We start from the raw sequence: 25,526 nt of genomic DNA, 5'->3' as shown, positions 1-25,526 counted from the left end.
GTGTTGATTTGTGAGATGCATTTTCTTAAGGAGAGAAATTACTTGAAAACCCTTAGTTTGTTTGCATTTGGTATTTTTCCTTTTAGGATTCTTCAGCAGTGGGGGGGTGAGTAGCTTTTGCTGGGGGGGGGAGGATAACTTTTTGGAGTGACCCTGGCTTCCGAGGGTGGAAAGGGCAGCCATTGTTGCATCCCAAAGTCTAGCAAAGGACCCCCTGCTTCCTTGAGAGAACTGTTACTCTTACTTTGCAGCAAAGATGGCCAGAGGTGGCATGATAGAATTATTGGTTTACAATACCTCAAAGCATTTCAGGTTAAGGGCCACAGTAAGCCCCATCCCTGTCCCCCATAAAAAAACACTTGAGCTGCAATTATAGGCATTTTTTGTACATGTAAAAAGCACAAATCTTAGGTTCCATAATGCAATACTGTAAAATGGTTCAAGCAGTTGGCCAGTTTTGTTTCTGGTCACTGCTTTTTATAACGGGGGGGGGGGGACTTCCTTGCCCTGAAATGCTACGCAGTTGCAATCTTCTTTGCTACTGCTTAACCTGATTTACTACTTGATAATTCCACTTTCCGTATTTATACCCTGTAGCTATAAATTTAATTTATTATTCCTTTTCCTTGTAATTTGCTTTGGAAAGCATAAAAATGTATTATTATTATTATTATTATTATTTATTTGGAGTTCCTCGAACTGTTCCGGTGGGGATCTGTTCTCTTGGGGTATAGAACATGATACAAGTGCTTTCATTTGCTGGGAAACAATTTTTGTCTTGTAGTGTTAGGTCACTGTCTTTTTAGGAAGAGGAAGATGGGGCTAGTTGGGAACTGAGTAGGGCACAGAAATAGTGTGCCAAGTACTAATTAAGTCTATAGATGTAGCTGATACAGGGGTGTGTGAGAATCTTACCTGCCAGGTGCAATGTTGTGTCCCACCGCTAAGGGTCAGTATTTTCAAATGCATTATCAACAAGAAGTGGTGGTATTATAGGCTTCCTTTAGGAGGAAATGCTAGAGATTCCCTGTCTCTGAAGATTGAACAAAGCTGGATCGCTGCCATTTTGAAAGAGCATAAAAAGAATAAGGCAGTCTCTTCTCAGGTGCAGTTAATTTTTGTGAATGATTATTGGAGACTCTGGATTCTACATTGTAAGAATTTCTTTTTCTTTTACTGTGCTGTATAACAGATAGTATTTTCTTGTTTCTAGGATATGTATTGCACAGTACTGTCTGATTTTTCCCTTCAGGGTTTTTTTTTTTTTAGCATACAACAAACATACCACTTGTATTCACCAACACCAAATTTCAAGCAGATGGAAATGCAATAATTTAATTCTAGGGTCCCTTCTGAAATTTATTTATCTTGTAATTAATGGCAGTATGAAAAGCTATTGTTTGAAAGACTGTGCATGCATCCTAGTGCAGGGGTGCAGAACCCTTATCAGCCTGAGGGCCACATTCCCTTTTTGACAAGCTTCAGGGGGCCACATATCAGAGGCAAAAGTGGGAGAAACGACAGGTGTAAACTATACATTTGTACAGTAGACGAGTTTCAGCACACACTCACACACTCCCTAATTTCTTCCATCCTGGCAAGCAAGCAAGAGGCACCTTCAGGGCTCCAGGACACATTTCAGCCTGGCAAAACCACTTGAGGATGTGATGCAGGGCTGCTGAAGGGTGTGGCTTGTGGAGCTTTCTGAAGGCCGGCTAGAGAGGCCTGGAGGGCCACAGCTGGCCCCTGACCCTGAGGTTCCCCACCCCTGCTGTTAAGGGGCCTCAGCAAGAGGTGTGCTGGATCAGACCAAAGGCCCATCTACTTCAGCATCCTGGTCTTATAGCAGACAACCAGATGCCTGTGGGAAGCTCACAAGACAGACCCAAGCACAACAGCACTCTCCTCACTGGTGATTCCCAGCAACTGTCACTTAGAGGCAGGATGTAAACCACCTTGAGACCTTGAGGGTGGTATATAAATTCAATTAACAACAACAACAACAACAACAACAACAACAACAACAACAACAACAACAACAACACGGCTGTGGCCAGTAGCCTTATTACCTTTCACAAATTTGTCTTAACCCATTTTAAAGCCATCTTTGGTTGGTGCCCCTCTTGGAACAATTCTCTGGAGTAAAATCCATAGCTCAACTACTTGCTGCGTGAAGAAGTCCTTACACCTGTCTCGTGAATTATACGATGCACTAGTGGAGGGATATTGTGTGTAGAGTATGTCCCCTAGTTGTTCTTGGGCTACAATTCCCATCAGCCCCAGCCAACATGGCCAATGGCCAAGGGTTATGGAAGTTAGATTCTGGAAGGCAACTTGCTGGTCATCTCTGGCCTACAGGATAAGCAACCATGAGCAGGTGGCCTCCTCCTTCTCAAGGATGTGAAGCTGCAGGGCCCATGTGGCAGATGAAGCAGCCCACCTTAGGCAGTGGAATCCCATGGGTTAGTGCTGGGGTTGTGCAGCCGTGGCAGCAACGGCTTCCAGAGATATTTCGCTAGAAGTCACCATACAACTCCAGTAAGTGATGCTTTGAGGGGGCGCTGCTGCAAGGGCGCACCTTCCCGTTTCTCCTTAGTTGGCAAAATGGGATGGGCCACTTCTGTGAAGCTGAGACTGCTGGCTTGCATCACTGGTCTATGGGGAACAGGTTGATCTGAGTAAACCAGTTTTTATTCTGTGTAGAATCCCTTGACAACCATCAGTTTACTGAACCTGCCTGTCACTGATCCTCTTTTTGTGTATGCAGTGAATAAAAAGACCATTCTACCTCTGGTAATAAGTTCTTCAGTTTCAAAAGCTATTTACTACAGTGGAATGTGTGTGTGTGTGTGCTTCCTGCTGCTAAAGAATGTACTCTGGAAACAGAAAAAGCAGGATACGTTCTATAGAGCTGATTCCTGTGGATTAAAGAGCTTCTAACCTTTTTGATCTTTTCAACTTCAGACTTAGAGGAGCTACTTCCTATCTTATGAAAATTGCACTTGTTTCACTTTTTCCTGAAAGTTCCCTAGTTCAGAATTGGGTGCTTTGCATAGCTTTTCTTTTTAATCACCCCAAGTTCTAACCATGACCAGTCCAGAAGATAGCTTGAAAGTATGCTGTTGTGGATGGTGAATGTTCAAAAAGACCAAAAGTGAGGGGGAGATATCCAGTGATTGAGGGTTGTGGGGAGTCTCAGTACTACTGAAAAGCTGCTACTTCTTCTGTAGTTTTTGAGCTTAACCTAGTCCAGGCATGTCCAAAATCCATTTCAGGTGCCTAATCCGGCCTGCCAGTCGGTTTAATCTGGCCCCTGTGGCAGTTTATTTCCTGGGGTAAAATCCTAAAAAAAAAAACCTCAACAACTTCAACCCTAAAAAAAGGTTAACAACTTTGGTTGGCCCTTCACTTCATCAAACCAGGCCCTCTTTGAAAAAAGTTTGGACACCACTGACCTAGTCCATAAAGCCCTCCCCCTTTTCTCCATTCCCCTCTTGGGCTCTCTTCTTTGCCAAACAATTACCGGTATTCATTATTTGAAAAATGGCACTATTAAAGCAAATATATGTATATATGTGCTTGGGCTGCAAATACAAGAACAGAATGCAATGCCATTTACTGACATTTTTAATACATAAACATTCTCCATCTAGTTCATTTAATAGTTGGGGCCTCCTCTTCTCCTTAGAAGTAGTATGAAACCAATATGCAGTTTAAAAAGCTAAAGCTGCCTATGGTTAATACACATAATGCTTGTTTGATTCCATGGTGTGGCCATTGGGGCTGCCAAGTTTTTCAACTGGTACCTGCAGCCGTACCTCTCACAGAAGTTTTCTGAGCAGATGACTTTGCTGACTTTGCTCTCCTTGATATGAAAAGAAACCCCTGTTTATTTCTGTTTGTCAAGCCCAGGAGTTAGATGATAATGATAATGATATTGGTCAGGTCACTTGGTAATGGCATCAACAATTGTGCTGAATGTGATCAGAGCTGCCAGTGGGATTTGGGTCCTTGACAGACTTCTTGAATGCTATTGGTTAAATGTCTTATGGACTGGGGCTCATAGCAATCTAGTGTACTTTTCCATTTCCGTTGTCTCTCATGGACCAGGAAAATTGGTGTGGTGGTTGCCAGGTAACCTGCTAGACCCAAGCCATGGGAAGACCAGCCTGTACATCAGGGCTGAGCAAATGACAAATGGTGCCTCTAGCCAATATTTTGTAGGAGGGATTTCAAACACATACTGAAATGACAGATTTGCTTAAATAAAGCACTCAGTTGCTCTAGTTCAAATAAATCCATTTTAAAAGGGGGGAAATGGACTGTGTGGTTTGGGTAGTAATGGAGAAGTACATTGAAAAGCCTGGGATGAACAAATGATTAATTGCACCCATGGAACTTTCTCAGAATTCCAGATATGCTCACTGGCTCACAGATGTTGGCGGCCCCTGGTTTACAATGTTCAAAATGCTTCACACACATCCTAATAGCAGCCCTTACAATAACCTTGCAAGGTATGTCAGTATCATTGTTTTCATATTGCAGATGGAGGGAGCTAATAAAGAGAGATTGGCTTGCCTTCAACCATTTATTGAGTTTGTGACTGAGGCAAGGTTCCAGCTGAGAACTTTCTGGTGTGTATTTCAACCTCTTAGCTGCCATGGCACCTGTCAGTTTTAAGGGAATTAATAAATGCATATGAGCAATAATAGCTCACTATATCCGCCCCACCTCCCATCCCAGTTTAAGGACTGGAGAAACTTGGATAGTAAGTTATCACAGTGGTCAACCTGTCATGGCCTCAAAAGCCTCTCATTTTCTCATATTGTAAGGACTTGAATTAATGTTGAAAGTTCATTTAAGGTGGTGGGAAGATTCAATAAATGATTTCTGCCCAGTCCGGAAGTATGATTCAATCTGCTCCAAGGACCTTGCTTTGGTTTCAGGAATGAAAAACGTGAAGATAAGGTTCACTATGCAGACGGCCCCGAAGAAGAAGTAAGGAACCTCCAGGCCATACTCTGCCTGGAAAAGAAAAAGAAATTATCCTTTGGAAAAGCAGGGAAAGAGGACATGGGGAAGAGTGAAAAGTACTTATTTATGCATTAAATATAAATCCTAGATGCTCCACCAACTTTCAACTGTGGCCTTCCCCACTAGTGATATGTGGTATGTGGCCCCTGTGGGGGGGGGGGAACAAAACATTCCTCAATCCTGCTCTAGACTCTGGTGAGGGTACTGAGACTTTGACTTCCTCCACACCACACATTTAAAGCGCTATGATGCCACTTTAAACAGTTGTGGTTTCCTCCAAAGGATTCTGTGGGTTGTAGTTTGTTAAGGGTGCTGAAGGTTCCCAGGATCCAGGGTCAGACTGTTAAAGCAGGTTAGGGCTGTGTAAACGTTACCAGCTTAAAACGCCGCTACGTCCTTTTCCCTCAGTTTCAACTGAAGCTGGCTTTGTTGGGGAAAACACATCAAAACATAGTATTTCATAAGAAATGACACGATAGATACAGATTGTGGTGGGGCAGCACTGAAGGTGAATGGGGGGGTTTACACAGCCCCTTTCTGTGGCATATATTGCAACATGTATGAAATCTCTTCTTCAGGGCTGTCTTAAGAATATGCAGAGCTGCACGGCGCCCCCCCCCCCGGTTGCCCAGAGTCGACCTTTATTTTAGGGGAGGAACCCCAAAGTTGTTGACCTTTTTTTAGGGCGGGCTGGCGAGGTGCGTACGGCAGAGCTGGTCTGGCTGCCTCAGCAACAACAGAGGACCCTGAGGTGGCAGCGGCAGCAGAGCAAGGCCGGGGCCAGGCGCCTGGGGGGCAGGGGTGGACAAACAGAGCCCAGCGCAATAACAGTTGAGTCTGAGGCGGTGGCAACTGAGCGAAGCCAGGTGCCTCGTGTGAACAGCATGCGCTGGGTGGGCCTCTTGACAGCCCATCAATCCCAGGTGCGCAGGAGGGCGGAGCCGGCCGGCCGGCTGCCTCAGCGCCTTGCTTGCCTGCAGCAGGAGAGATGCGGCGCTCTGACGGGCTCTGGCTGTCGGCTCTTCCTAAATCTCAGCCCCAGACTCTCGGCCTGGCGCCCCTGAGAGCCCAGCGCCCGAGTGCCCCACACCCCTTGCCCCTATGGGTAAGACGGCCCTGCTCTTCTTCCTCTACTTACCTTAACCAACAGAAAGACTTTAGTCAAGACAAAGGCTGTCAACCAGCTCACAAGCACACACAGCCCAGACACTGTCCCTCTGGCCTTCAGTGGGAGAATCTCAGCCATCAGCAGCCAGGTGACGGGACCCCAACCGATGGCATAACCTAGAGACAGGAAAGAGGAGCCCCTCTGAAAAACCTGGAAGAGTTGAGGCCTCAGGCATAGCTGAATGACTAGTCCTTCCTCAAACATGTTAGTGTGGCAAACCAAAGCAGCAATAAGTGTCAATTTTGATGTAGATCTGTTCTATAACTGCAGGTGTAAGGAGAGCCCTGCCGGCTCAGAGCAAAGGCCCATCTAATCCAGTATCCTGTTGCTATAGTGGCCAACCATATACCCTAAAGGGAAGCCAACAAGCAGGTTCTGAGCACAACAGCATTCTCCCAACTCATGTTCCCCAGTAACTGGTACTGGAGATAATACACTTTGATCATGACTGGTAGTCATTCACAGGCTCCTCTTCCTCCATGAATTTGTACAGTACTCTTTTGAAGTCATCGAAGCCGGTTGTCATCACTGCCTCTTGTGAGACTGAATTCCATAATTAAATTATGTGCTGTGTGAAGAAGGACTTTCTCTGATCTGTCCTGCATCTTCCAACATTCGGCTTCACTGGATGTCCATTAATTCCAGCATTATGACAGACAAGAGAAAAGTTCCTCTCTTTCCACATACTCCACACCTTGCATAATTTTATACTATAAATGCCCTGTGATCCTCAGTTGAGGGATGGTATATAAATTTAATATGTTGCAACAATAATAAGCCACATCAAGCTACTGCTTAAAACATTCAGAGGGTATCTGGGTGGCTTCCTGTTCTTGACAAAAACATACCTACGATGAAGACCATGGTGGCAATCAGAGGGATGACGGTGAGGACACTTGTCCAGCTGGTAGCCAGGCCCTCGTGGCTACTACTGTTGACCATAATTGCTGAGGAATTATGGGAATATTGAGGTATGAGGTGGATGTAGAAGCCCAAAGTCAAGTTTGAGGCAAGCATAATGATGGCTGTCAAAAGTGTGTAGAGAAGAACAACAGTGTGAGATGTGAGGGTTATTTATGTCTGGGAATTTCCTCAACCTGCTCGTTATTTCACACCCAGTCTCTGGATCCTGACATTCTAGGGAGATGGCACTGTGGCTAAGAACTTACTGGGTTTTTCTCCTGTAAAGTTCTTGGGGTAGGAGAGCTTTGGCCCTCCAGATGTTGCTGAACTACGCCTACCACCCCCAGTGTAGTTTAATGATCAATCTCTTTTCAGAAGGAACTCAGGAACTGTAGCTCTGTGAAAGTCATAAGGGGTTTCCTTAACAGCTTTCAGTACCCTTAACTACAGCTCCCAGAATTCTTGTGTGGAAACCATGACTGTTTAAAGTGGTATCGTAGTGGTTTAAATGTGTGGTGTGAATGTGGTCTAGGCTGGCAAAGGCAAATGTTGCAAAAACACCAGCAGCCCATTTTACTTTATTGGGTATCTGGTTTGGGGGGTGATGGGGAGAGAATGCCCACCCACACCCCACATGTTCAGTGCTTTCAATTCAATACTTTCTCTCTCCCCCCCTCTCTTCCCCACACCCCAATGATTGAGCCAAACAATTCCCCAAAGCTGGTTTTTACTCTGCAAAAAATAGATCTATAGATGCACCAGGTGGGGGTGTGATAGGAGTGGACAAAACCTGCACCTGAGATATATAGAAGAATCTTCCTTCCGACTTTATCCATTGAGAAGGTGGCAACTACCACTGATGCTAAGCGTACGGCCCCCACGATAACAGCATCGTATTGCGGCTCCTGCAAAGGTAAAAGGAGAAACCATTTAGAGTGTCTGAGGCCCTTACTTCCCTGAGTCAGCATTTTCTTAAAACACACACAAAGAGGTATAGGAAGGTCAGGTGGTACCCAGTGCGGAAAATTTCTTGTCACCCCCCCCATTGATTCCCCACCCCCTACCCTGCAAAAATGGTTGTACGTTATTTGATATTTTCTTACAAAGGAATAATAACAAGTAATAATAATTTTTTAAAAAAACACTTTTATTTATATCCCGCCCTCCCCGGCCGAAGTCGGGCTCATTGTGGCTAACATCAGATACATAACACTGGTATAAAATCAAACAATAATTAAATTACCTCCTAAAAAATCTCAAAATCAAATTAAAGTCTAATTAGATGGCTTTCCACAGGGTTAGGGTTGGGAACAGTAAGTGCTCCACTGAACTGAAATTTCAGCCTTCACAACATAGGAAAACAAAAATCCTATGAGGTAGATTAGGCAGAGAGATGGTGACTGGCACAAGGTCACTCAAGCAGCTTCATGGCTGAGTCAGGGTTCGAACCCTGGTCTCCCAGGTCCTTGTCCAACACTCTAACCATTGTGCCACAACGGTAGAAACGAAACACGCAGTGAACAAGCAGGGCCCTCACTTCTGTAGACTGATTTGGTATTTGATTCCCTCTAGATGCTGTTAAACTAGAACTTCCCATCAGCCCATCAGCATAGACAATGGTCAGGGGCTTGTGGGGCAGGGGACTGTCTTTATAATGAAAAACTTTAATAAAAACATGGAAAAACCCCTCCCCTTGGGCAGCAATACTAATGTAGAACAGAGTGTCTCTCCTTTCATCTGAGGAACATTGGAAGGCATGCTTTAAAGACTAAATTACATCTGCTCCATACATTTAAATCACTCTTTTACCACTTTGAGCAGTCATGGCTTCCCCCAAAGCATCCTGGGAACTGTTGTTAGGAGGCCCCTTCACAAATGAGAGTTCGCAGGATACTTTGGTGGAAGCCAAAAAAGGAAGGCAGTGGGTGGAATGGGGTGGGGGGTAGGGGAAAGGTCCTGAGGAGAATTTCGGATAAGTGGCTTGCTTACCAATATGACCTCTGTGCTGTTAAATATCACCTGCAAGTATACAAGAATGGGGGTAACCCCTGAGAGCTGCTGCAGGAACCTCATCAACAAGGTGATAGCCAGCGGTTTCCAGATGTAGGGCTGCTTGATCTCTTTCCAAGAAATTGGTCTGCTCTAAGGAAATATGGATACAAACGGCTCAGACGGATCCATTTCACACACACCCAGGCACAAGATCAGGATTTCGTGGAATGGCCTCCAAGGAGTGGAATGATGCCTCCCCTTTTGCTTGGCTCTCCCTTTCGATAGACAATTGCTGTATGTCTAGGGAGACCTTGGCCTTCCAGAAAGTGCTGAAGTACCATTCTCCCATGGGAGTTGTAGTTCAGCAGCACCTGAAGGGTCAATGGCTCCTCACACCTGTTCTATATCAAGAAGAAGATAGATTCACATCACACTTGAGGATTTGTTGCCTTCCAGATGAACGGAGAAGGGATTCCTGTCAGAAACTATTTCCATCCAAGGGTATATTCTAGCCTTGGCCAACCTGGTGCCCTCCAGATGTTTTGAACTATAATTCCTACCAGCCCCAGAAAGCATAGGCAGCTAGGCAGGCTATTTTAAAAGCTTCAAAGGTGGGGAAGACAGTGGGGGGGAGTGTGCAATACTCAAAGACTACCCCGTTAAGCAATTGTACCTTTAAAACTCCAGGCCACTTTGCAAAGGAATCTGCCATACTGCAGATTCTGAAATGGACCACTGACCTGTCCCTGGTCATAATCCTCTTTGGCTGGATTAAGTACTGTACTTTTCCATGTATAGGACTATGTTTTTTACTGAAAAAATGATGTTTAAAATAGGGGGTCCTGGGGAGAATTTCGGATAAGTGGCTTGCTTACCAATATGACCTCTGTGCTCTTAAATATCACCTGCAAGTATACAAGAATGGGGGTAGCCATGTATAACCTCTTATACATGGGTAGTGCCTAGGGGGGACGTGGGATTTTCTTAATTTTTAGTCCCCCAAAATAGGGGGCATTTTATACACGGGGTGTGTGTTATACATGGAAAAGTACGGTAAGTGAGATTTAGAATCTGAGTAAAGGCAGATTCCACCTCCAGCCCTACTTTTGAGACACAAGAGTGTAACTTGGGAGCAGGGGGCACAGAAGGAGATCAAGAAATTGGGGGTGATGCCACTTTAGACTTCTCCTAGTTAACTGCAAACTGCGAGGCAGTTTTTATATTACAGGGTGGGTTGGAGTATCATTTCCCACCATTTCGTAGCACCCATAGCAGTAGGAAGGGATAGACGGAGAAATTCGATTTGGTTTCCAAGTTCACTGTTTCCAAAACAATATACAGTGGTACCTCGGTTTACAAACTTAAACCATTCTGGAAGTCCGTTCTTGAACCGAAACCATTCTTAAACTGAGGCGTTCTCTCCCTAATGAGGCTCCCGCAGCCGGTGCCCTTCCATCGTTTGGATTCCGTTCTTAGACCAAGGTAAAGTTCACAAACTGGGACACTACTTCCGGTTTTGCGGAGTTCGTAAACCGAATAGTTCGTAAACAGGGCTGTTCTTAAACCGAGGTACCACAGTAGGCCTTTAAACTAAAACACAGCCCTCCTTCAAAATTCACACTTTGCCAAATTTTGCAGTGCTGCACTTCAAGGAAGATGTGCAAAAATGAAAATGCTAGGCAAAGCATCCATAAAAATGCATACATGGGTGGAAATTGGTTCAAAAATGCATTGAATTAGAGAAACTTGGCCTTGCAAAAAAAGGGGGTGGGGACATTAGGCAACATTTCATACAAAAAATGTGCACAGTAAGAGAAATTCACATGAAAATGCTGACAAATTTTCACAGGAGCTTCTTTTTTTTTGTAAGTTGCAAAAGGATGTGAAAATCTGGAGAACTGAATTTACAACTGGGGGGAAAGGAACTGAAATTGACATGTTCGCCCATCCTTCCATACCACACCTGCTCACTGAAGCTGTCCTTGATTTCCTCATATTCCCGCCAGTACTCTGCATGTGCTCCTCTCAGCCATATCAGGGAATCAAGGGCCTTTTCCTCCTTCCCCTTGGAGACCAGAAAACGAGGTGAGTCCGGCATGAAAGACAGCAATGCAATCATGAGAAGGACGGGCACCAGTCCAGCCACCGCCAACCAGCGCCAGGGAACAACGAGGCCTGCAGTGGGAAGAGGACACAGGAAGACGTGAGTGAAGGACTGTCTCCAAGAAGCAGCAACAGTAATAAACAACCATACCCCTCTATTTCCCATGTTCAGAGATTATGGGGGTTGTAGTCCACACTTGGGGAACCTTTGGACTTCCAGATGTTGCTGAATTACTGCTCTCATCATCCCTGGCTGTTGGCCATGCTGACTGGGGCTGATATAGTTCAAGAGTATCTGGAGGGCCAAAGATTACCCATACCTCTTGTAGTCCAATAACAGCTGGAAGACACCATGGTGACTGCCCCAGCTTTGGGCACAACAGCTTAAATGTAATTCCAGTCCCTTTTGTCATCTTGGGAAGGCCTACAACATTACTGCTGGATCCCCTTTCTCTCTCCATTCTCTCTACCAGCCAGGGTGTTTCAAAAACCTTACAATATGTTCTGAGTTAATTGGTAGGTGCCCTGAGCAACTGCATTATCTCTACCAAATCTGTTGTTTCTATCTCTGGTTTTGCAACCAAGAGCCTGACTGCGACATTATAGGCTCCCCAATCCTGTCCAGTGTGTTTGGTCTTCCGTGGGCACTTCCTGGCTCTTGCGTTACACAGTCCTTGCCTCTTGAATGTCAACCTGGACATTTATAGAAAAGGTTGCCAAGCCCGATAGAGTAACCTGAAGAGCCAGTGTGGTGCAATGGTTGGAGAGTTGGACTATGACCTGGGAGGCCAGGGTTCAAATCTCCGCTCTATCTGATTCCAACAGGAAGTGGCTTTCGTGACTCCAATCATTGGTTCATCTAGCTCAGTAATGCCTGCACTGGATGGCAACGGACCTCGAAAGGTTTCAGATGCAGGTCTCTCCCAGCCTTAACTGGAGAAGCTGGGGACTGAACATTGCACACAAAGCAGATGCTCTGTTATGGTGCTATGGCCCTTTGCAGGAATATAAGAAACCACCGTATGTTGAGTCAGCCCATTGGTCCATCTAGCTCACTACTGTCTGTACTGACTGGCAGCAGTTCTCCAGGAGTTTCAGACAAGGAATAAAAGCCTGCTGGATCAGGCCAATGGCCCTTCTAGTCCAGCATACTGTTTTCACAGTTGCCAACCTGATGCCACAATGGGTAGCCCGCAAGCAGCGCCCAAGTTCAAGGGCACTCTCCTCTCCTCTGGAGTCTTCCGCAGCCCTACCTGGAACTGCTGGCGATTAAACCTAGGACCTTTCTGCATGCAAAGCAGATGCTCTGCCACTGATCTGGAGCCCATGCCCCAGACATTGGCTAAGATCTGATAAGCAATGTGTGTTTCTGCCGAAGGTCTGAGAAAGGGTTAATCACAGAATGACTTAAAAAGATCAGATAAATAGCTTGTGAAATTTCCAGTGTTTCTCCAAACAAATAAACAAGGAGTCACTGGGTTGGAAACCCTGCAATTTGGGGAGGTCCTGAGCTGGTCCTACTTGTCCAACCAGAAGACTAGGCCCCTGGATTGGAAGAGGGGATGCAAGATTCTGGCAGGGGAGGGGGAGGAGAAGGACACCTTAATCCTTCCAGAACAAACAAAGCATTCCAACCATCTCTGAAGCCCAGTTCTCCTGTCTGAAGACACCGCTGATCTAAGGACCACCAGCCGCCCTACATTTAAGCCAACAGTCTGGTGCTGATTCATTCCTCCAGAATTCACATCCAATTACTTGCCTAAAGCATAGAGGAAAAGGGCACCCAAGACGGACATGATCTGAGGACAGGAGCCCAAAGCTCCCCGGACTCCAGGGTGAGAGATCTCAGAGATGTACACCTGGAGGGACAGAAAAGGAGGGTAAGTTGCCAGAATTTTAATCAGCAGAACAGGGGTGGGTGTGTCCAAGTAGGCTTTGCACACAGTAGATCCAGTGAAATTAATGGACCTAAGTTAATGGATGTAGCCACAATTAGGGATGGATGATTCTATCAGTTTCAGCTTCTCTCAGTTTCTCGTTTTAACAAGCATAACGTCAGTCATCCATGTTTGTACATCAGCCTGTGATTTATTTATTTTTATAAATAACATGTCCTCGGGGGGGGGAACCATCAGCATTTTTTGTGCGAATGTCTCCTACTCTACGTGTTATTTCCGAGCAGTTTTGCACTTCTGTAGGTTATTTTCACTGATATATGCATTGATGCACTTTACCTTAGCACATACATTTTTGGAGACATTGCGTGGCTGGAAAACTGTAGTGCAAAATCCAGATTCATGGGAATTTGTAGAACGGCTGTGTTTTGGTTCAAATATTGTGTTGGGAATTGCATTTTTAAAAAGTTTACATTTGAATGAGAACTTAATTCTTCCCCTGTTCCTTGCCACATACTGTCGGATGCAATATGCCTCTGAATTCCAGTTGCTGGGAATCATAGGTGTAGGGAACTCTGTTGCACACAGGGCCCTACAAAGGTAGGTTAGTATGAAAATCAAACAGCTCATTATCGTCAACACTGATTGGCAGTGACTTTCCAAGATTTTAGGCAGGGGAATTTCCCCAGCCCCATCTGGAGATGACATAAAAGGCAGGTGCTCTACCACTGAGCTACGGCTGTTCCCCTAAAATTTAATTAAGCTTTCCAGTCCTTATGGTTCCAAATAATGGTCTGGTTTAAATGGAAAAACTTGGGAAGCTGCCTTCTACTGAGTCAGATGCACTGCTCCACTAGTTTAATATTGTTGAATCTGCCAGAGGCTCTCCAAGGTTTTAGACTGGGAATATTCCTAGCCCTACCTGAAGATGCCAGGGGTTAAATCTGGGGCCTTCTATATGCAAAGCAGATGCTCTCCCAATGTACTGTGGTCCTTCCCCTAATATTCCTGTGGTCCTTTCAGGAGACCACTACCTCCAACTTCCCTGTTTTAAATATTGCTTAACCAAATTATATTGGCTCAGCCAGTAAATGGAAGAGGAAGGAAGTGTGTAGCAAAGCCAATTATCACTTTACCACCTAGGCTCTTGGGCACATGCCCAAAAGTAGCTGCAGAGGCAAGAAAATCTCTATGACCCATCCAAGTTCCAGTGTGGGCTTGGCAATTCCAGGATGTTTTCTGGGAAGAGGAACTGGTTATTACACCACTCTCAGAATGGCGGTTTTGGGAGGGGAACAGGAGTCTCCTAATGACTCTTAGCACCCTGAACAAACTACACTTCCCAGGATTCTTTGGGAGGAAGCCATGACTGTTTAAAGTGGCCTCAAAGTGCTTTCAACATATGGTACAGAATTTGAGTTTGCTGGAATGAGATTGAACCTCAAGGAAAAGTACATTGTTGACTTACTGGGATGGAAGCAGAAGTCACTCCCCCAGCAAATCCTGTTAAAAGCCTTCCCACCAGCAGCATCCAGGTCCCTTGGGCGCTGGTCATGAAGAGATATCCGATGACAGATGGGACAGCAGAGAACATGATGCTCAGCTTGCGGCCCAGGTAGTCGTTTAAATACATGGTGACCAAACCACCTGCTGCGACTCCAAGGGTGAACACAGACTACCAGACACACAAAGAAACAGGGACAATATGTTAGGAAAGCAAATCTGATCACGATGGCAGCTGCTACCATAGAAATAGGAGTGCAACTTAGTAGGGTTTGAATTCAGCACCCTGTGGAATCTGGCCTGGGGGGGGGGAATAAATTTTCTATGATGAAGGAAAGACTTGAGGGAGCTGGGTATGCATAGCATGGAGAAGAGCATTCTGAGAGCTAATATAAGGTAGGGCTGCCATACGTCCAGCAAACAGAATATGGCAGTATTTGTTTTTTGAGATTTTGCAAAAAACAAAAACAAACAAACAAAAACTCAACAACTTTTGTGTTCAAATTGTGTCTGAAATATGGCAACCCTAATATAATGGCCAAAGTGCTGTCACATGGAAGATGGAGCCCCTTGTTTCCTGTTGCTCCAGAGGGCAGGATCTGAACCAATAAATTCAAATGATTAAAAAGAAGATTCCGACTAAACGTAAGGAAGACATTTCTGACAGTAAGAGCTGTTTGAGAACAGTGGAATGGACTCTCTCAGAAGGTGATGGACTCTCCTTCATTGGAGATTTCTGAACAAATGCCAGGCGGCCATCAGTTGGGGATTCTTTAGCTACAATTCCTGCATTGCAGGGGGTTGGGCTAGATGACCCTTGGGATCCCTTCCAGTGCCTGAGTTTCATGCTCTGGCCCCAGGGAGTGGAGAGCAGGTGGAGGCGTGGCTGGTGCGTGTCCTAGGGGCATGGCACACCGCCCGCAGGGGCATGGCTCCCAGCACGGGTGGGGGGCAGCCGCAATGGCACCCCACCGGGATCACGCTGCTGGGGGCGGTATGCCCCCCAACCTCCTCTTCTTCCACCAGTGGTCCCTTCCAGCTCTCAGGGTGATTAGAGTGTCCTATACAGAACTATGAGTATTTTGCCCAGGAAGGAAGGAGGAAGCATCACAAGCAAGTCTAGAGGGTTGTATGGTCTGTTCATTAAAAGTTACGTTTGTCTTTAGAGTCAGTAGGGACACCTGAACAATTACTCTCACTAGAACGAAGATTACAAGCTAGGGGGGCTGGGATAGGTTGTGGAAAATAGGCAGAGCTGACATGCCTCTTAAATCCACCCATCAACTATATTTAAGTATATTTGCATATTGTTAAAGCCTCGGTGTAGAGGATGTTAAGAGAGAAAAAGGAAACATGTGACATTATGGTTTAATCAACAACAACAAAAACTCCCAGATTGTCAGACAGGAAGGCCACTTTTAACACAGTCTCCTCTGCTAGAGCAACACACTGGAGCCAAAGCAGCAGCACCCAGTGGGTGTATTTATCTCTCTGCCCTACTGGTTAAAATTAGCATCCGTTGACTAATCTGATGGATTTGCAGATCGCTCCCCAGATTAAAGTTCCTAGGCCTAATCATCTCTGCAAAATCCACTTGTTTAATTTTGCAGAATGAGCTGGGAAGGGTCTTGTAGGCCATCTTTTAATTCAGGTCCCTGGAAAATCTTCCGAAGCCACAACCCTCACCAGCCCTGCTTTGCATCCTCCTTGAGTGGTTGAAATGAGCTGGATGAAGGCAAAATACCTCAAGGAATTGCCTCTTTCCATATGAAGCAACTTGGACCCTGAGACCATCTTCTGAAGCCCTTCTTGGTGTGCTTCCTCCACGAGAGATCTGGAGGATGGCAACACGAGAACAGGCCTTTTCGGCAGTGGCTTCCTATTTGTGGAATGTTCTCCCCAGGGAGGTTCATCTGGTGCCTTCATTATACACCTTTAGGCACCAGGCAAAAACTTTCTTCTTTAACCAAGCCTTTGGCTGAATGACATCCACTGCCCTTTTAAAATGTGCTGGGGAGGAGGGGATTATTGGATTGTTCTTGTTTTTATTATTTATTCTCTGTTTTTACATTGTGATTTTATGTTGTAACTGCCCTGAGACCTGCAGAGGTGTGTGTGTGTGTGTGTGTGTGTGTGTGTGTGTGTGTGTGTGTGTGTGTGTATATATATATATATATATATATATATATATTCATTCATTCATTCACCCCACCCACCTCTGGCTTGCAACACATATAAAACCACAGAAAAACAACCATTAAAAGCTTCCCTATACAGGGTTGCCTTTAGATGTCATCTAAAAGTCATGTACTGACTGTAGTTATTAATAATAGCATTTGCATTGTAGTCCCACCCACTTTTGCCTCTAGCCCCTCCCACAACTGCTATGTAGCCCTTGGAAAGTTATCCAGGTGGGAATGTGGCCCTTGATCTGAAATAAGGTTCCCCACCCCTATGCTAATCCAACCACGAGGTCATAGAAGAAAACTTAAGAGCGAGAACATCCCCAGGGTTCCGGTTGAAGACTTCCAAAGCAGAGGAGTCTACTGGTTCATTGTTAAACCTCTCTTACTGGCAATATAATTTTCCTAACGTTCCATCTAAATCTACTCTCCTGTAACTGAAGCCTATGAGATCCACTTCTGCCCTCTGGAGCAGCAGAGAACCGCTTTTGCCCCTGTAGGGATTTGAAAAATGCAGTCATGTCCTCTCAACAACCCTGCAAGCAAGATAGAGTCGACTAATCCAAGATACAGCAACTTGCCCAGAGTCAGACAAAGAAGACATATCCTTGCTTCAGCCTCACCCCTTCCCTCAGCTTGGATTCTTCCATTGCAAAGGTTAAAACAGATTCTGGGGGACAACACTCTTTTGGTTTAGCCCAGGGCTGCTAGGTCTCCTGAGGCTCAAGTGATGGCATATAGGCCAGGGGTTGGAGCCTACCAGGGTGGGGTGGGGCTTGGTCAGCATGGAATGGGTGCTAGCAGCAGGGCTGGCCCAATACATTTTGGCACTTGAGCCAATCCACAAAAAGGCACACACACCCCATCACCACCACCAGGGAAGGAGTGAGTGAAGATCTACATCAGGAACAAGGGGGATGGGAGGGAATATAGACATTCTTTGGGAACAAGGGTGGGAGGAGACTAGCAGCACTTCCTGTTTAGCAAAAGGCCGCTGTAGAGGTGGCATGGGGGGTGCTGCCAAGGAGGTGGCAGATCTGGCCTCCAAGAAGCATGATGCAGCTGCCACTGGGTAGAAGCGATAAATTTATTGGAGGATGGATCTGTTTCCCCTCTGGGTCCTTCCACCCTTGTGAATCCTGCTTCATAGGTGGACCAGCCCTGGCTAGCAGCAAAAGTTCCCAAGCAGAAACTAGACCACCCCATCAGTCTTAGATTTTAATATTTCCCATGGAGACCCAGAGAAAGAGTCTAAAACCCTGCAGCTTTGGGTCATATTTTGACACCTGGCACCCCTTGGGAACACTGTAATCTAACTGATGGCATGCACCTCTCAGGTCTATTTCTCCCGCTTTTCCTGCTGGCTGGCAGGCCACTCTTACCCCAAACCAGGATGCCGTTGCCTCTGTTAGTCTTAAGCTGAGGACCAGAGATGTTTCCAAAGCAGGGATGACCGGGGAGGTGTAGACTAAAGCGAAACCAAAACTAAAGTTCCCAAGCACAGCAGCAAAGGTGGCAAGGAAGACCCGATGGTTTTTAAGAGTCCTAGAGAGGAAAGGAAAGGAAAGAAATGGAAAGGGAGAGAGAAGAGTACAATTATGGAATGACCAATGTGGTCCATCACGGATGTTGATGGCAAGAGGGTTCCTGTATTTTTATGAGCTTGGTGGAACATAGGAAGAGCCTGGCTGGATCAGGTCAAAATTGGGTGGCCAAGGCAGCCATTGGCAGCATGCCCCTGCCAGGCTGTCCAGGCAACTTGCCCAGGGTTGCCAGGTACTGGTTCTATCGTTGAGTGGAGCTTCCTTCTTTTGCAGTCCCATCTTATTGTCTTAAACTCCATGCTCTTGCCCTCCATGCAGGCTGAATCCGACCCTCCAAGTCTCTCTGTATGGCCCCCTGAACTTTCTCCAGGCCACGCACCCCTCCTAAGCCACACCCTCTTTTGGTGCTTTTTTTTTGGCTGAAATGTGTCCTTGAACTCTTATGTGTTAATTATACTTGTTTAATTGACACTGAAATGGTGAACGCCTGTATGTATATTACTAAGAGTTGAACTGGAAATTTCCACTGAAACTAAAGAAGAGCAACAGGAGCTCTCTGCTGTCTAGCTGGCAGGTTGATGATTAACTGTTGATGTCTTCTGGTTTGGCACGTGACTGATTTAGATCACATGAAAGAGATAGAATGACCTTTTATGCATAGTTGCAGTTACAGGTAGGTAGCCGTGTTGGTCTGCCATAGTAAAAAAAAATTAAAAAAAATCCTTCCAGTGGCACCTTAGAGACCAACTAAGTTTGTTCTTGGTATGAGCTTTCCGTGTCTGAAGAAGTGTGCATGCACACAAAAGCTCATACCAAGAACAAACTTAGTTGGTCTCTAAAATTTTCTTTTATGCATATGTTAATCTGCGGGTCTCTGTTTTGTGTGAGTTGAGTCGTTGTTCTTCAGCAGCCAATAACAAATGATGTGATAATGAGGTCTCTCCTAAAGGGAAAACAGCTCCAGGCTGTAATGGAGGTTGTGGGAGAGACAGACCCTTGGTTTCATATTTTATAAGAAGCCGAACCTGTGCTGGGACATGCACATGACTGTAAGGAATTGTTTTAGATGTATCATTAATGTTTTTGTACCTGTTTTGAAAGAAGATCTGGTTAGTAAAGCTTTGAACAATACTTATGGATCTGGACAGTGTTTTATTCCAAGAGGAGTTAGTTTAATGCATCCAATTGCTTCAAGCTGCACAATATTAATATCTGCAATATTATCATGTTTCTTGCTTTACATGTGTTACTTCACCCACTTTTCCCTCTGGCAAATCTGGCCATTGCTGGCATGTAACCATTGCCAGAAGTGAATGCCTTGCCTCAGGCTGAAAATGTTTTCTCCCTTCCTGGATCACAGCAACACAAACAACACATTATCAAAAGTACATGATTTTTTGTACAGGAACCGTAAACTAAACTGTCAGCTCCCTGGCCGCCGCCTCCAAGAATCCTGGGACCTGTAGTTTTCCCTCCACAGAGCTACAATTCCCAACACCCTTACAAACTACAGTACCCAGGATTCTTTGGGGGAGAGTGAGCCATGTGCTTTAAACATGTGTTAGATATGCTTTAAAAGTATGGTGTGGCTCTGGTGTGGGATGAGGACTAGCAGCTTAAGCCAAAAGTATTCCAGGAAAGTGGGATTTAAGGGGGAAGAGTTGCAAGCAAGAAAGGTGTACCTCTAAGGCATAAGAAGGGGAAAGGGGGAGATGAAATTAGCAGAGCTGTCTTAAGAGAGGCAGAAACTTTACCTGTAATATTCTTTCTCCGCCTGCTGAGCATCTTTCTCCTTCAAGCTTTGATAATCTTCCACAGGCTCCTTGCAGAGGAGCGGCTCTTTGATGCGGAGATCCAGGGTGGCTCAAGGTGTGCCTTTCCCTCCCAGAGAGAGATGGAGATGTAGCTGGAGGGCACAGAGCTGTTTGCCCAGTTGTTCCCACTCCCTCAGCACCCAGAGATGCTGTTTGCCTTCCAGCAAACCTTCTGGTCTGGGATTTCCCCAAATGGGCGAGGGAAAAGCAGAAAAAGCAAAAATAATAGCAACCGTGGAAGAACTACCAAACGAAGTGTGCTATTGTGAGGGAAAATCTCTGTTCTTCTGGTCTAGCAGCAGACCAAAAAGAGGAAGTCAGGGAGGATGAGCAAACAGGGTGTAGAAACAAGATAACAGAGGAGGTATCATGCTTGAGCTGGGTGACAAAGATAGGCAACTCAGTTGGGGTGGGATACAAATAATAAAATGATCATTATTATCGTCGTCATCCTTATTATGGTAGAAGAGAATCTAGCTCTCTTGGGCTGTGTACATGCCATACATCTAAAACACACATCTCCAGTTGACTCCTCACAGAGCTACTAATTCCCAGCAGCCATAACATTGGTGAGGGGATGTGATGGATGCTGTGTATGCAGTGTTTGTTCTTCCTATCCCCAATAGGTCTCTCCCCCAAGGTCAACTGGGGGAGGCTGCACCCTGCAGCTAGGCCCCTCCCACCACCTTCCCTCAGTTCCACCCAGGCACGCCAGGCACTCCTGTCTTCCACTGCTTCCCGCAGTTTGGTCAGACTCATGTTGGTAGCTTCGAGAACAATTTCCAACTTTCTTGTCCTGTGTCGTCCCCTTCTCCTTGTGCCCTCCATCTTTCCCAACATCAGGGTCTTTTCCAGGGAGTCTTCTCTTCTCCTGAGGTGGCCAAAGTATTGGAGCCTCAGCTTCAGGATCTGTCTTCCAGTGAGCACTTAGGCCTGATTTCCTTCAGAATGGATAGGTTTGATCTTCTTGCAGTCCATGGGACTCTCAAGAGTCTCATCCAGCACCATAATTCAAAAGCATCAATTCTTCGGCGACCAGCCTTCTTTATGGTCCAGCTCTCACTTCCATACATTACTACTGGGAAAACCATAGCTTTAACTATACGGACCTTTGTTGGCAAGGTGATGTCTCTGCTTTTTAAGATGCTGTCTAGGTTTGTCATTGCTTTTCTCCCAAGAAGCACATGTCTTTTAATTTTGTGACTGCTGTCACCATCTGCAGTGATCATGAAACCCCCAAAAGTAAAATCTCTCACTGCCTCAATTTCTTCCCCTCCTATTTGCCAGGAGGTGATGGGACCAGTGGCCATGATCTTAGTTTTTTTTTATGTTGAACTTCAGACCATATTTTGTGCTCTCCTCTTTCACCCTCATTAAGAGGTTCTTTAATTCCTCCTCGCTTTCTGCCATCAAGGTTGTGTCATCAGCTTATCTGAGATTGTTGATATTTTTTCCGGCAATCTTGATTCCGGTTTGGGATTCATCCAGTCCAGCCTTTCGCATGATTAATTCTGCATATAAGTTAAATAAGCAGGGAGACAATATACAGCCTTGTCGTACTCCTTTCCCAATTTTGAACCAATCAGTTGTTCCATATCCAGTTCTAACTGTAGCTTCTTGTCCCACATAGGGATTTCTCAGGAGACAAATGAGGTGATCAGGCACTCCCATTGCTTTAAGAACTTGCCATTGTTTGCTGTGGTCGACACAGTCAAATGCTTTTGCATAGTCAATGAAGCAGAAGTAGATGTTTTTCTGGAACTCCCTAGCTTTCTCCATAATCCAGTGCATGTTTGCAATTTGGTCTCTGGTTCCTCTGCCCTTTGAAATCCAGCTTGCACTTCTGGGAGTTCTCGGTCCACATACTGCTTAAGCCTGCCTTGTAGAATTTTAAGCATAACCTTGCTAGTGTGTGAAATGAGTGCAATTGTGCGGTAGTTGGAGCATTCTTTGGCACTGCCCTTCTTTGGGATTGGGATGTAGACTGATCTTCTCCAATCCTCTGGCCACTGCTGAGTTTTCCAAACTTCCTGGCATATTGAGTGCAGCACCTTAACAGCATCATCTTTTAAAATTTTAAATAGTTCAGCTGGAATATCATCTCTTCTACTGGCCTTGTTGTTAGCAGTGCTTTCTAAGGCCCATTTGACTTCACTCTCCAGGATGTCTTACCAGCTTTACTCTTGTGCTATCTTTTTAACTGGCCAAAACCACTGGGTCTTCCTGAACCGCTGTGTGCTGGAAGTGTGGGAAACTACAGGCTGCGTTTCCCCCCACCTCTCCATGGAAATAGCTCAACCTGTTGAATTTTTGCTTGGCGTGCAGGTGTTGCAGGCGGTCAATTTAAAAAAAAGGGCATAGGGTACCCTTAAGGAAGGTTCATTCTGGGAATCTCCACTTTCTGTGGAAACAGCCAGCTTGCTTTTGCATTCCAAAAGAAGCAGCGCAAACATTATTGCATAGTTACTGGTTGGGACTTGCCAAACCTTTTCTAATTTGCGTTGCTTGCCTGGCGGCTTTACTACATATTTTTAGGCACCAGGCAAAAAGCTTTCTCTTTAGCCAGGCTGATTAACATTCCATGTTCCTTTAAATGTGTTTGGTTGAAGGGGGGTTATTGGCTTGTTTGTTTGTTTCTTCTTCTTGCTTTTATTATGTGAACCGCCCTGTGATCTTCGGATGAAGGGTGGCATGCAAATTTAATAAATATCAATAATTATAATAGTTCAGCTACTTTGCTTTCTTTGAATCTTATCCACTGCACTAACTTTTACATGCTTGGTAGGCAGGAGGGAATTTTTTTTGGGGGGGGGGCTTTAACACAAAGGCATGGGAAACCTGTTGCCTTAGAGAAGTTGATGGACTACCGTTCCCATCTCCCTCAGCCAGCATAACCTGTGGCTAGGTCTGGGGGGGGGGAATTAATTTCTGCTCATGTTTAAAGATGAATCTACCTGATTTGAACTTTCCAAAACCACGTGTAGATTGAAACACAGCCTCCCTTTGAAAGTTGCACTTCTCTGAATTTTGCAAGCCAGATCTCCAGTCAAGTATGGTGTAATGGTTAAGAGCAGTGGACTCGTAATCTGGGGAACCGGGTTCGTGTCTCTGCTCCTCCACATGCAGCTGCTGGTTGACCTTGAGCTAGTCACACTTCTCTGAAGTCTCTCAGCCCCACTCACCCTCCAGAGTGTTTGTTGTGGGGGAGGAAGGGAAAGGAAAATGTTAGCCGCTTTGAGACTCCTTCGGGTAGTGAAAAGCGGGATATCAAATCCAAACTCTTCTTCTTCTTCTTCTTTGTCAAGTATCATGTACAGAATTCTATATATTGGCTTGAAGTGTGCATAAAGGTGTCTATATTAATGGAAACAAGATACAAAGATGTTGGGAAAATTGCTATGCAAAAATGTGTATATCAGGCAAAATTGCATAGCAAACTGTTTATAGTAGGAAAAATTTACATCAAAAGGCTGCTGAATTTTCAGGAGGACCTAAAAATAAATAAATCACAAACCAATGTGGAAATGGGGAAGGGGAGAGAATGAGAAACAAAAATTTATAGGTTTGCCCATCCATACCTGCTAGTAACCATTGGTGGAGGGAGGGTTTTTGAGCATGTCCAAAGTGCATCTCCCAATCCACAGAGCAGCAGGAATTTGCCATTAGGATCTCTGGCTCCTGTTTTCTAAATGGCATTATATATTGTATATGCAGGAGGCTTTGTTGTCATGCTGGGAAATGTTTCATGCCCTTATTTTTTGTTTATAACACATTTAATTTTTTTGCACAGGAGCACAGTAGTGGGGGGACAATGACACACAGTGTAGTGCAATAGGTTGCATGTAGGACTTAGCTGTAGTGTATTCGGTTGCATGTATCTTAGTAACAACAGAGTACATTTCTCACATTTGAAAAGGTCCCAGGTTAAATCCTCAGCATCTCCAGGTCAGGATAAGAGAGATTCCTGCTCAAAACCCAGGAGAATCTCTGCTAGTCAGTGTGGACCTAGATGGACCAATAGGCCTGAATTACTGTAAGGCAGCTTCTGATGTTGCTGGGATAAGATCAAGCCAGGTGTGACTTCTCTGCAGAACCTATACAAATTAATTAAGCCCTGGTTTGTATGCACTCATTATGTGTTACGCCCAAAACTAAGACGTACTAGCTTTAGGACCTGGTGAAAACTGCCTTGGAGGGAGGAGATCTTCTGTTAGTTGCATACCTGTGATAACGTCTACCTGTCTGCAGATGAGAGGTGTATGCAGGGAAGTTGGTGGTACCAAGTTGACAGAGCAGTGGGAAACTTGAAATGCAACAAGTGAACCTTTTCGTGGAGGAGTGGAGTATACCCCATTTGTACGTGGAAAGGGTGGTAAGTATTCGATCCTTTTCAAGACTTGTTCTCCTTGGTTCTATAATAACTTTTTTGGGGAGAGGTGATGGGGAACAAACCATTTTATGTTTCTTGCAAATCTAGAAAGTGCCAGGAATCTGGGAACTTTTGCCAACTTTTGCGCATACAGCAAAGCATGAAGTAAAGGTGACGAGTCTAAACATCTCAAGAATGAAGACAAGAGGCGATTCCAAGTATTTTCAATAAATAAAACCAGACATCATTTTTTGGGGTGGTGGGCAGATAAGGTGGTCAGGTTTTGCACAAGCGCCTGTAGCTATGCTTTCAATGGGCATTGTCTGAGCTGCAGTCAGAGGAACATCAGAAGCTGCCTCAGTCCAAGCCAGACAATTTATCTAGCTTGCCTTGTCTACTCTGACCAGCAGAAGCTCTCCAGAGCCTCGCTTAGGGGGGCCTCTCAGCTCTACCTGGAGATGCCATTGGAGATTGAACCTGGCACCTTCCACATGCAAAGCAGATACTCTACCACTGAGCTATGCTGCTTTCCAGGAACACAGGATACCTGCTTTAGCCCAAGTACTGACCGGCAGCAGCAATCCAGAGTTTTAGGCAGAGGTGTCTCGCAGCCCTACCTGAGGTCCCAGGGACTGAACCTGAGACTTCCTACATGCAAAATGGTGGTGCTCTTCTGCTAAGCTACAGCCCATCCCAATAAGATGGCTAGATAAATATTGTTAAGAGTTTGGTCAGGGGGAGACCCACCCCCAAAACCCAAGAAATTAATTAATCTGGCTAACGTCTGGGATAGGAATGGGAAATGCAAGCTACAGAACTGTGTCAGAAAAGGAATCCATGGGCCAGCTTATGCAAACCAAGTCTGTCCTGGCTGGTTGAATGCAAACCATTATGAAACAGTGGCCAGGTACTATACATCAAAGAAGGTTCTCAGGTCTGTGCAAAACAGGAGTGTCAGGGAGGTGACAGGGAAAAGTGTAATTTCACAGGAAGCTTGGGGTTTTGGCAAGAGGTGTGC

General features: G+C 45.3%; 1 protein-coding gene across 1 annotated transcript; it reads right to left on the bottom strand.

Moving 5' to 3' along the window:
* Positions 1 to 4,854: 4,854 nt before the first annotated feature.
* SLC2A6 (solute carrier family 2 member 6) lies at positions 4,855 to 24,973 on the bottom strand. Its single transcript, XM_033138225.1, has 11 exons — positions 24,961 to 24,973; positions 20,080 to 20,164; positions 18,164 to 18,326; positions 14,564 to 14,770; positions 12,960 to 13,059; positions 11,061 to 11,272; positions 9,095 to 9,247; positions 7,902 to 8,010; positions 7,051 to 7,227; positions 6,173 to 6,318; positions 4,855 to 5,025 (listed from the first exon to the last, which is right to left on the bottom strand). The coding sequence occupies exons 1-11, from the start codon at positions 24,971 to 24,973 to the stop codon at positions 4,855 to 4,857; spliced, it is 1,536 nt and encodes a 511-aa protein (XP_032994116.1).
* Between the last annotated feature and the right edge of the window lie 553 nt (positions 24,974 to 25,526).

The sequence above is a fragment of the Lacerta agilis genome, chromosome Z (genome assembly GCF_009819535.1).
Source record: "Lacerta agilis isolate rLacAgi1 chromosome Z, rLacAgi1.pri, whole genome shotgun sequence".
NCBI classification, from domain to species: domain Eukaryota; kingdom Metazoa; phylum Chordata; class Lepidosauria; order Squamata; family Lacertidae; genus Lacerta; species Lacerta agilis.
This window is presented reverse-complemented; position numbering and strand designations above follow the sequence as displayed.

Coding starts and splice junctions, on each gene's coding strand:
- SLC2A6 (XM_033138225.1), bottom strand. Junction 13,060..14,563: donor TGACTTCTGCTTCCATCCCA/GTAAGTCAACAA, acceptor CTGTCCCTCCAG/GTGTACATCTCTGAGATCTC. Junction 6,319..7,050: donor CACCATGGTCTTCATCGTAG/GTATGTTTTTGT, acceptor TCCTGTCTCTAG/GTTATGCCATCGGTTGGGGT.